General features: G+C 34.2%; 1 protein-coding gene across 1 annotated transcript; it reads left to right on the top strand.

Moving 5' to 3' along the window:
• The first annotated feature begins 8,282 nt into the window (after positions 1 to 8,282).
• LOC112277805 (uncharacterized) lies at positions 8,283 to 12,246 on the top strand. Its single transcript, XM_073531570.2, has 2 exons — positions 8,283 to 10,825; positions 11,004 to 12,246. Exons 1-2 carry the CDS (start codon positions 9,796 to 9,798, stop codon positions 11,987 to 11,989), a joined length of 2,016 nt encoding a protein of 671 aa, XP_073387671.1. The 5' UTR covers positions 8,283 to 9,795; the 3' UTR covers positions 11,990 to 12,246.
• Positions 12,247 to 12,841: the final 595 nt, after the last annotated feature.

The following is a 12,841-nucleotide window of genomic DNA, read 5'->3' as shown; positions in this document are numbered from 1 at the left end:
ATTTTGATTAGAGAATCATACAAAAGCATTTCAATATTGCTATAATTCAATGACAATACTACGTAGAAATATTCTATAGGACCTCTAATATGTATTGACTTTGCTAGCGATATGTCTTAACTTGCAAGGCAAATTATCTATGTATGCACTACATAGTTAGCTTGTTCTACAAGCTATTACCTGGAGTTAATTTCTTCCACAAGCTATTACATGGAGTTAACTTGTTCTACAAGCTACCAATACGTCATTAACTTGTTGGACAAGTTTCTAACCTATAAATACATCTAAAGTCAAAATCACTAATAAAGACAAACTTCAATGGAATCAAGAAGTGAAAGCAATATTTGAAGCTTTAAAGACAAGCTTTATTTTTGCACCAATCTTGTATCATATTAACTTTTCTAAACTATTTTCTATGAAAACAAATGCATCGGACTTTGCTTTGAGTGCTATATTATCACAAATGTGAATATATGATAAACTTCACTTAATAGCTTTTCATTTAAGAATTTTTTTAATAATCGAGATCAACTTCAAGATTCACAATGTTGTAATGTAATATGACTAATAGGTGAAAGGGGTAAAGAATCTATTATATTATAGAATTTCTTACTTCAAATATTATAGAAAATTATTTTAGAAAATATACAACAGTCCGAAAGAAAATAGAATAAAATGTTTAAATACTACCTTTTTGCAAAGTATGCTTCTACTTATTTTATAAGGCCATAAATAAAGCAAAACAAAGTAGACTACAAAAAATAAAGAATACAAGCATATTAAAGAAGAAATTAGGAGTTGATTTAAATGAAAATTAACTCAAAAGGATAAAATTTGATATCCAAAAAGAATCAATTATCAATTTGGATCGAAACCGAATCCCAAGGTATAAAACTCAGTACAAACAACAACTTGACGGTTCTTTGGTAGATTAGAAAGTGGAATTTGAGAGAAAACTTAATAGAATTTCTTTAAGCATTGATTTTGAGGGAATTGAGTGTGTAATGACTTTGCAAGAATTTTATAAAGTCATAGTTGTTTTAGATAACTATAGAATTTGTGAAATATAAAAGATATTATATTTTAGAAATTTTTGTAAGTTTGGTAGTAGATCTATAATTCAAATTTTGAGGACTTATGAAAATAGTTGTCTGGAGTGTATGCTGTAAGTTTGAATTTGATCAAATAGTTGAATTGAAGGTTATTGATTTTCAAGTAGGTTGAGAACTTCGAAATTGGACTTTGAGAGATAGTTAGGAATTCTAAGATCTTTAGCAATCTACTACTTGGATTGAAGTGAAATTTAAATTTAAAGTTATTTGAATTAATTTGCTATACACATGTGAAATTTGATATCAATTGAACTATTTGAAAAGGAAAGATTGACACTGGAAATTCAACATTTATATTGGAGTAAGAAGCCAACCAATACCCATGCAAATTTTAGCATTTTTCTTTTATTTGGTAAGTCTAATTATTTTCAAAATTTATGTGCTTATTGCTAATTTATTTGTTGAAAGGTATGTAAATTTTTTAAAAAAGATCAATAGTTTTATTGATAGATATTGAGGTTTTAAATTATATTAGGATTAGATTGAGTTGATTAGGGTTTGTCTAGGATTTGCTTTAGAGTTTGGTTTAGGATTTAGGATTTGTCTAGGATTTGATTTAGGATTTGATTTAAGATTTAGGATTTGTCTAAGATTTGTTTTAGGATTTAGGATTTGTCTAAGATTTGTTTTAGGATTTAGGATTTGTTTAGGATTTGATTTAGGATTTGATTTAAGATTTAGGATTTGACTAAGGTTTGGTTTAGGATTTGATTTAGGATTTAGAAATCGTTTCAAATTTGTCTAAGATTTGAGTCAAATCCATTAGGATTTTAATTAAGATTAAATTAGAACTTGATTGAGATTTATTTAAGATGTATTTGTGATTATTCTAATATTTTTTAGGATTTCTTAAGGATTATTTTAAGGTTAATTATGGATTTTTTTAATTCTTTTAAAATTTCTTAATATTTTTTTTGTAATTTTTTCAAGGTTTCTTTTATAATTTGATTAAAGCTTGTTTAATATTGTTAATTTTTAATTAGATTTTATTTAAAATTCTATTAGGATTAAGATTTTTTTATTATAATTTCTATTCTATCTTCTACAATCAAATACCAAATGTATTCTCAAGCAAGACTTCTTGTAATATGATAATAATAAATAACTTCTTACAATTATGGATTTGTTTTAAGAATGGCACTATTATCTAAAAGGCATTTCTAATCTAGCCATTATTTATATCGACCACAAGAATCTTGAATAATTTATGTCAACACATGTTTTGAATTGTTGCTAAGCCTATTGGAGCATATTTTTGTCAAGACTTGATTTTAAGATTAATTATTGATCCAAAAAATAATAGGGTTTATTAAAAAGAAACTCATCTTTTTATCAACAAAGAATAATTTTCTTGAAGCCCAAGCATTTTCATCTTTGAGTAATAAAATCAGCATTGATTATTGATTCAACTCTTGTCAAACCAATTCAATCAAGTATGTCCTATGATCTTCTTATTCATGATATCAAGATTCTTTCTTCCAAGTCTTATGATACTTCCAAGTTCAAGTTCAAAAAAAATCTATTTTATTTTGAAGGACACCTATATATTCTAGAAAAAGAAGCATGTTTACGTGTTTTTCAAGTACATTATGACATTCTAGCAATTTGACATTTTAGATACAATAAGACTTTAAAACTTATATTCAAAGATTTTTGGTGGTTACAAATGTGCAAGGCACTGAAAGACTTTGTCTAGGTATGTAATGTTTGTTCAAGGTCAAAAACTCCTCGACATCAATCCTATAGACTTCTACAACCATTAGTTATTCTAGAACAACCATAGTCTTTTGTTTCTATAGATTTTATCATGGATCTTTCAGTCTCAGATTCTTATGACTCTATATTCATAATAATAGATCATTTAACCAAGATAGGATATTTTATATCATATACAAAAACTATCATAGATAAAGAAATAACTAAGATTTTTTTTAACAACATCTATCCCTATCATGGATTGCCTAAGGATATTATATTGGACATGAGAATTCAATTTGTATTAAGATTTTAGAGAATGCTTTTCAAGATTTCTAAAAGTAAATATAAAATTATCTTCAAATTTCTATCTTCAAATTTATGGACAAATAGAGGGTATAAATTAAGTTTTGAAATAATATTTGAGGTGTACCATCAACTATCAATAAGATGATTGGATAACTCTTTTGCTATGAATAAAGTTTACTTATAATAACATGATACATTCTTCTACGTAATATATATATTTTTTTATTAAATATGGTTATTATCCGTGATTTGATGCTTTTGACTTTTCAAAAGTTGATAATCTTGTTGCAAAATATTTGGCAAATCATTTATCTAAGCTACATACAATAATAAAGGCACAACTAAAAAAAACTCAAGAACAACAAAAGAGCAATACGAATGATTTTTGTAAAAAAGAAGCTCATTTTCATGTTGGTGATAAGGTATGGTTATTTTGTTGTAATATCAAAATTATTTGCTTTTGTGATAAGTTGGATTATTGTAAACTTAGATCATTTCCTATTTGTAAGTAAGTCAATCCAATTACTTATTGATTACATCTATCAAAGTCTATGAAAATCTATTCTATATTTTATGTATTTCTTTTAGAGCCATTAAAGACAATGAATATCTTGAGAAGAAGATAAATATCATTGCCTTTTATGGAAGTAGATAATAATCAAGAATTTGAGGTAAAAGAAGTCTTAGAGTCAAGGCAGCCCTGACATAGGTTGGAATATCTTATTCATTGGTACGGATATGATATTAGCAAATGTACATGGGAGCTACAAGAAAATCTTATAAATATAAAGAGAAGGTCAAAGCTTTTCATCAATGACTTCTATCAAAATCAAGATAAAAGATAGCAAACCTTTCCCATAAAAGAAACATAATTTAAAAGAGATTATATTGTACCTTTTATCCTTATTTGTAATTTCTATATAATTGTGGCATCAAAGAAATAGAGAATCAACAACTAGTGGATACAATTCAAGAACCATCATTTGCTGACTTATTGGATGAAACATTCCAATTATCACAATCTTTTAGGCAATGTAATAGGGATGAAGACCTTCAAGAATGACATATTTTTCTTTAAATAGATGGCAAGATATAATACATTTGATATCATGATCTGAAAAGGAACTCTCAATGTTTAGTGATTTTATTGGAGGTAGGAACAACTCTTGATGGTGTTACAAATGTTTTATTTGAAGGATGTTATAAAGGTTACAACAATGATTAAATAACATGGTAGTCTTCCTGTTCTAGAATAGGACATTATCAATGGCTAAGAAGACTTATCAACTATCTTCAAAGAGAACAAAGATCAAAATACAATATAAATATAATTTGCCACATCTTAGACTTTCTCAACATGTGATTACCACTCTTTGAGGAACTCGTCCCTACAAAGAAGAGTAATGTCTTAGACATATATCTATTGTAATTATTATTTAAATTATATAAATAGGTAGAAGTAGGTAAAAATATATTAATTTCATAATACCTTCTAAAAAAAACTTCTTAGACGCTTTTTAGACACTATTATGACTTTATATGTATTTGTAGTTGATTGGTAGGTTAAAAATTTTGTCAACAAGCTAAGCATGTGCCATAAATATTGATAGCTTATGGAATAAGGTAACTATGTGGCATCTATATAGAAAACTTGCCTTGCAAGTTAAGATACATATCATGTAAAGTCAACACATTTTTGGAGGTCCTATAGAAAGTTGCTACATAATTCCTAAGTAGATAGTATATATAAAAGCAAGAGTGAAGCCTTCTTCACTCTTGTCAATTCTTTTTTTGCTTCTAGTCTAGTTTCAAGAGTCTCTAATTTATTTGCCTTTGGCAATAGCTAATTTAATTTCATTTTTAATATACATACTTCTCTATTTCTATTTTTTTATATTTCTTTGAGAGAGTCTCACTTATTTATTTGCTTTCATCGAGTTCTTGTCTTTGACAGTATGTTTGTTATGCATTCTTATTTGATTTTACTTGCATACTGGATGATAATTTTTGACACTTAATTTGTTATATATAACAACCTTTATTTATACAAAACAAAGACTTTAAGTTTTTTAGACAAAATTAATATTAATTATCTAATTATAATGTTTTATTGATTAATTTGATTAAAATTTGTACACACATATATATATATATATATATATATATATATATATATATATACATAAAAACAAAAATATTTAAAATATTATATTTTATATATGTAAAAAAAATCAAATAACATATATAATATAATAATATGAATATATACATATATAGTATTTTTCTAATATGATTTTTATACATGAGTTTTATCATTTATAAATTTTATTAAGATCTAATTTATTTTTCATGGTTTAAAATACTCAAGTTTTAAATAATTATGATAATATTTTGAATACTAGACTCTTAAAAATATTGTTCAGTATTCAAAATATAAATAATAATAATTTTACATGCAAAATATATATATATATATATATATATATATATATATAAAAAATATAGTGAAGCATAAATATTAATGGTATATTAAAAGAAACGTCTTTTAAAATAAATGTATTTTACAAATGCATAAAATAGAAACATAAGTAAAATAATATTTAAAAGAATTTCAAGAATGCATTCTTGACATAAATGTAGACAAAGAAAAATCTAAATATTTTCAAACGTCAATAGATACAGATTCATGTGTTTATGAAAAATCTTTAGATCTCCTAGTACTAGAAGAATTTAAGGGTTTTACAGAAGTAGCATGTAGCTCTGGAAGATATATTTTTTCATATTTTAATAGAAATTTGATCTCCTTTACAACTGTTACAAGACTTTTCAAGTGTAAAAGAAATATTACTTATAATTTATCTAAATATAACACAAATATTTACATAATTCGGCTTATTACATGTAGTGTGCAAGTATTTTTTTAAAATTTTATTTTTAAATGTATATCTAAAACCTTACAAAAAAAAAAAAAAAAAAAAAAAAAAAAATGAAAAGATTTTTAATGATATTTAAAACTTTCAAGACATAATTATTAAAAATTTCTAAAATTATATATACTATATTAAAAAGTAAAACCAGAAAATTAAAATAATTCAATACAACTTAATCTATGAGATTGAAAAACAAAATGTTTGATCTTTATTATTTAAAAACCAACTTTTTCTTTTTTCTTTTTTCTTTTTTCTTTTTGAAATTATGTGTTTGATTATAAGAAGACCAACATTAAAAAATGTGTATTTTTTATTTTTATTTTTTTATCTATTTTTTATTTTATATCAAAGTTTAAACTTCGATTTTGAAGAGAAGGAAAATGAGGCATTTAAGTTTGAAAAGGTCACTGGAACATAGGTAATTTAGAAATTAGAATATCAAAGTAATATCTGTTTAAATAATAATAAGGCATTAATAAACGTAGCATTGACATCCATTTTTATTTCACAAGCTGCAATGTTCTGACTCTTTTGTAACCGAATAAATCCTTTATTTAGGTTTTAATCAACTTTTATACAAGTTTACATCCACAAACAAATAAAATTAGCATTTACTAAGAATGCATCCAACTAAATGCTTGAGTCATCAAATTCAAGCACATGCATTTGATACTTTTAGTTTTACAATTTGTTTTATAACTCGTGGATCAAATTTTAGTTTGTCAATCATTACCAGTTTATATTTTTTCATAAAGTGTATTTTATAATACATCTTTGTAAAACAAAAAAAATTCTACAACTTTGAGATGTACATTTCTATTTTGCAATGCCAATTCAAACTTTGCAGTTTGCAACAATTGGCACAATTTGCCACCCATTTGAAATATATTTTTAGTTTTTTTTTTATTTCAATAAAAATTTATGTTAGTATTTCTAATATCTTTCCTTTTTATCAATTTACAATAAATATATATATATATATATATATATAAAGGACATGTTGTAACAAATTGTGATGGCAGTAGCAAAAAGTATGGTGGCATGAGCAACACACCATAAATATGTATGACAATATATATATATATATATATATATATATTTACCTCAATATACATACAAATAACACCATATACACATAAAAGTTCATTCCTTTGACCTTTTTGTGTAGCTTTCACGTTTAATTTCCGTCGATTACATCTTTTTTTCTTCTCGTTACCTCCTGTTCTTCAGAAAGTCCACAGACGAGTCTTCTCAAAACAGACTGCTTTGTACTTTCCCCATTAAACTCTCTCAGCTCCCTCTATATAGTACCACCTGACCTGGCATCTGAGGTACCTTGCTACGTGGCATTTCAGGTCTGTAGCAGAGAGGCCTCCCACACCCAACCATATATGTATATATATATTTATAATCTACGTACTACATATTCGAACGAACACACTTTAAATACCCAAATATATCTTTACAAGCCAAATAAGTCCCATTTCACCGAATAGTATGTATGTATGTATTTGTATTTATAAAATGCAAATCAGTGACGTTTTTTCCCTTATCACCAATCTGATACATGTTTGCAGCCTTCATCATTAAACTTACAAATCGTCATCATCATCCGACAATATTCAAAACACACAGTAGCCAGCGACTGCAGGTCGAAGCATGTTCATCATCAGCCGCAATCTAACTCGCGGATCGCAGGCGTTTTGGTCTAAAACATGTGTCGGTCTCCACGACCGCCGATCGACCCAGACCAACGGGAAATCGGAACATCCGGAGGCGAAACAGAATCGCCACACCGCAGAACTCGCGACGTCACTCACAAGTTCAAAAGCTCCATCTCTGAAAAAGTGCACGTAGAGCCGAAGGAACTGATGTGGAGGTTCACGTCTGAAGCGGCAGTTGTTCGAAACGGAGGGGGGGGGGGGGGGGGGGGGGGGTTCCCGAGAAACTAGTCGCGGAAATCTCACTAACCAGCATTCCAAGACTACTATGAGAGTGCTGCGGAGCTTACGCGACGCACCACCATTGTGCCTTGTTCACTACAACAGTTTACTATTAGAGGGAGATCCGAACGCTGTTTGATCCAGAGTGTTCGCCCATCCCGCGCCGCCTTCGTCGTGCCATCTCTGGGCGGATCCTCATTCTTCTCCTTGACTCCTGAGCGGCTCTCATCGGAGTTTTGGAAGTGTAGCTGGTAAATAGCCTATGTCACCGGCTTCGATCTATCATCTGTCGAAGTCTGGACACCCTCGCCAACTAATCCATTCCAACTCGTGAAGTTCGTCGATCCACGTGAAGGCGACTGGTATTCTTAGCTGCGGACTCATGAGGTTGGTTTGGGTCCGTTGGAACTCATGTAGACCTGTTTTTTAAGATTTCTTTCTTACTTCCCGTTCTGCAAACGCAGTGTGATCGTTTGCAGGCTTTAGCCAAGTGCTCGACGAGGTTGTAGTAGAGAGAGCAGCTGGTGGTGCTTGGAAGTTTTTGTCATCTAGTCGGGAATCTGGTGGTGGAGACATTAATAAGGAGATTGCAGATGGGGCAAAAAAAATGGTATTAGATGACCGGTTCTTCTGTTTGGATCGTTAGATATATCAGAGGAGTCATTTAATGAAGAATAACAATAAGGGCAACAATTATTCTGATGTATGAATCAGAAGCATGTGGATGCGCCTTGAGTGGACTGTTGCTAATATTTTCGATTAGCCTTCCAGTTTGAAGAATCGCTTAAAATTTTCTAGGAGAAGTTGTTCAGGAATCCCCAATTCCCCGTGAACACAACCCCCCAGCGTCACATTGTTCTCTAAGGTTGCCCAGGCCCACTGGGATTGTGTCAGTATCTCCATTGGAGATTCATCCGGGGCGGTTTGGGATATTGGTGGAACTTCCTGGAGTGCTTGATACGGTTGTAAGTGGCGAGTAATGGCCGGCAGCATTTTGACATAGTTTGGAGGTGGTAGACCTTGCGAAACCTTTTAAGATATTGAAGTGATATGCTGTGTAGTCAAGTCGTTCTTGTAGCAATTTGTACTTGTTACACGCTAGATGCAAAAAATGAAGGTTGCAGATTCAACATAATCGCATATTAGTTTGTAGTATACCACCTTTTTTAGTTTTGTCGATGTCTAAACGTTTTGCCCCTCTTAGAGCTCATTGATATCTGCAACGTGTTTGTAGTGCATTGGGAAGAAGGATTTCTAGTTTACGTTTCTTGGTTGAGAATTAATACGAAGCCGAGCTTGTACTACGTAGGTCGATTTTGAATTGGGCTTACGCTTCTATGATACAATAGACTTGAATTTCCTCAACGAAAGACAGCGCATGTGCAGTAATATTAATCCCGTCCCCTTCTTAATCAGGTCCTTGCGTGTTCTAAATTCTAATGGGGAACGACTACCAAACATCGCAGAAAAGCGTCCGTCCCATCGCCGTTGGAGATACGTGGCAAAGGTCTGCCACTTGCAGACCACGAACGTAGGCTCGAGATATGCGACCTGTAGAAAGATAGCTGGTCTCACAGACTATGCACGATTACCATGGTCCACGGAAGGGGTAAAGAAAAATTTCGTAGTCACTAATTCTTCAGGAAGCCAGGGAAGCCATGGGGGGGATACGTGCGCGGTGCATGTGTAAGCGGACCAGGTAATGGCGAACACAGACTGGAGGTAGAGAAAGATGCTGGGAGGCGATTTTGATAAGGTTCCGATTGAAGTGTAAGCACAAAGGGTCGCTGTGCCCGAATTATCACGATGTGCCCCATGTGCGAAATGAGAGCCGAGCTCTTGATGCAACAGCAAGCAGTTGTTGAATCTAGTCTCGAAAGGAAGGGATCAGATTCCGGCCACACAGGCAAATCCTACCTTTTCAGAAATCCATTCGAGACTTGCAAGAATATGTCCCATCAGTGCTGCAGTTCGCCTTTGGTTGACAGCCAACGGACGTCCAATGTGGAAGGTCGCAGATCGACAGCTCAGCCATCTGCTGTTTCGGACCATTCCGGTGAATCATCGTATCCTCAAGACGAGCACCGGGTGCCGGAGTCGCCCCTTAGTCCAGAGTCGGTGAAATCGATGGATCGAGCGCAAGAGGAGATTGAAGAGGAGGCAGAGATTAGGCACGTTATTGAAACCGAACAAGAACGAGAACTCAACACTCTTGTAAAACCGAAGAGAAAAAAAAGAGGGTTGCTTTCGCTGTTGAAGCAGTTCACACAAGGTTCAGCCTCGGAACAGGTTGATCAACCGGATAAGTTGCATGTGGAGACGGGCCCCCATGTCATTGAATCGAGCTTCTCGGCCTGCGGTAGGAAGGTCATGGCTGTGGCAGAAGATGTGGAATATGAGGAAAGAATTAGACGAGGCACCGTCGTGCTCTCAAATGCAACCTTCTTGGCAGCGGAAAGCACTGATTATGACACATTATCGGAAGGAAGCATGAACTTGACAGACACAAGCATCTCCGAGACGACGATGATCTCCATGATGAAAGTGAATGGCAGCTTCAGCTCGCCATTTGGCTTGTCATACCAGGGATCGACTCTCGAATCCAAAGTATACGACGATGATGCGAGTAGTTTTTCTATCATTCCCCGGACAAGTTTGAACTCGAGCCTTGCTCAGGAGGGGACTAGCTATGTGAGTGATTTATCAGGTAGGTTTGGGGAGTTCGAAATTGGGTATGTGTCTCTTGAGGAAAGCGGAGAAGGCCCTGAATTTGATGACACAGTGTCGATTTCCTCGTCTCAGCATGAAGATATGAACGTGGACATGGACTTGCAAGGTATGCTAGCAAATTTTTTTCTCAATATTCTTTTCTTCCTCTGTACAGACGACATTTTCTCCAACGCATTTCTCATCTAAATGATCTGGCATCAGAGTAGTTTGATTGTCTCATGTCCGAGCATTGCCACGTTTTCAAATCCTGCCATCTGAACCAGATATGCTTTGTACATGAACAGATGACACGGTGTCGGAGTCTGACTTAGGCCGTGACTATAGCATCAGCTCGGACTCTCAAGAGTGGTGCGCAGAAACCGAAGATACTTCGTCGGTGTTGCAGCGATCCAGAGCACACAACAGCATGCTTGAGGAGGATCAACTTCTTCACAGTCTTCGAAAGACCTTTCAGACGACGTCGCGAACCGTTAAATTCTCGGACCATGTTAAGGAGTCCCCTCTTAGTGTCAGCAAAAGTCCTGTAAGTATGAAGAGCAATCCTCGAAGTGAAACGAAAATTCCTGTTAGTCATGGGCGCAAGGAATCTGGGGCTAAAAAGAAGACCCAGCCAACACCGCCGAAAAAGGCTGTTTTGCCAGTGATGCCAAAGACCACAAGCTGCACCACAGACCACTTATGTTCACGTTGCGGTCGCAAGGGAACTAACAAAGAATTGCAGCTCGGTAAACAACAGCAGACGATAAAGAAGGTCACTAAAAAGGAAAATCCTTTGTCGACATGCCTTCAGACATATCAGAGTGATGAAAATCCGGCTGCCGCGGCAGCGAAAGTGGTGGTTCTACTTGGTAAGTATGGCAACCGGAAGGGTCTCAGAGTCGGCGGCTTGCCACCGGGGCCGAAGGATTTGAAGGAGTTGCAGGAGGAAATAAACTTGTCTGCCAAGGACCTCGACAGATTGCGGACTATTATTAATCCCAACTCCGACGCCGTGTCTGCGTTTCAGAACGAGGTTGCAAGGATGATGCTTGAAGGTGCGGACGTCCCCGAGCTCAACATGGACGTGGAGCAATTCATTGCGGGCTACATGAAGCTAAACTCGCCGTTTTATATTGACCTCATCGAAGATTTTTTCAAGTCTGTGTGTATGGACTGCTTCAGCCACATGGAGAGAGCAGGGCGTGGGAAGTCGATGTTGCCTGCTGCTAAGGCTGTGTTGAGGCCGAGGAAGCCGAAGACTATTGCGAAAAACACTAACAGCAGAAGATAGCGTTTGTTGGTGTGAATAATTCTCTTATCCCCGTGTGCATGTACAGATTAGTTTCTCCCCATTCTTGGTGCAGTTGTTGAAGGGCTGGCCACAACAACTTGTAGAATATTGTGGTGCATTGATTAGTCAAAAGGGGAGAAGTTTTAGTTTCCTTCCCTCCAGCGAAGTGTGAAACCTCAATCCAGGCTAGGCCTATCAAAAACTGAATTTGACTGGAATAAACTACCTGTTTGAAGGTGGGCTCTCCTTGAAGATAAGCTACTCTTCCCTACCGATCACGTAACATATCACTCCGTTACTCTCAATTCCTTCCTCTCCCTCTCAGGCTTTACAGATCGTCACCAGCTTAGATTCCTTCCGCTTCTTCCACCGGGAAGCAGTAATTTGACATCCCACAAACTGGAAAGCTGTAACACCGTAGTTAGCCACGTGAATCATGGGTGGGAGTTCTGCCAAACACGGTATTCCATTCAGCGTTCAGTGCTCCTCTAACTCCGCTGTCCTACCAACCAAGCCCCCAAATCTAGTCCCTCATTGTCGTTCATTACAGCTAGGCTTCCAGTGACAGTGTGTATAAAATAAATTCTAAACATGAACTTGCCTTTAGCGCGTATAATTGGTGGCCTTTGAATTGATCCTAAAATTACAGAGTGCGACCCTTCACTTCAAACTGATTGGCAGGCCATATCCAATAACATATAATTCCCTCATGGATCATTTTATACTCTAAGTTTAACGGTCTAACTTCAACACCACTCCTGTAAGACTACCTCAGTGCTCAATCCGCTACACAAGTACTGTCTTGTAGATTATCATTCATCAGGTTTAGGCAAAGGGTTCTATTAATTGTCT

The sequence above is a fragment of the Physcomitrium patens genome, chromosome 26 (genome assembly GCF_059467195.1).
Source record: "Physcomitrium patens ecotype Gransden chromosome 26, ASM5946719v1, whole genome shotgun sequence".
Classification (NCBI taxonomy): Eukaryota; Viridiplantae; Streptophyta; class Bryopsida; order Funariales; family Funariaceae; genus Physcomitrium; species Physcomitrium patens.
The sequence above is the reverse complement of the archived record's forward strand: the minus strand, read 5'-3'. Positions and strand labels throughout refer to the sequence as shown.

What these genes read in the sequence shown, in the direction of transcription:
- LOC112277805 (XM_073531570.2), top strand. Translation starts at nt 9,796, where the DNA reads ATGTGCCCCATGTGCGAAATGAGAGCCGAGCTCTTGATGCAACAGCAA. An exon ending in CGTGGACATGGACTTGCAAG is followed by an intron (nt 10,826 to 11,003) that starts GTATGCTAGCAA and finishes GTACATGAACAG; the next exon opens with ATGACACGGTGTCGGAGTCT.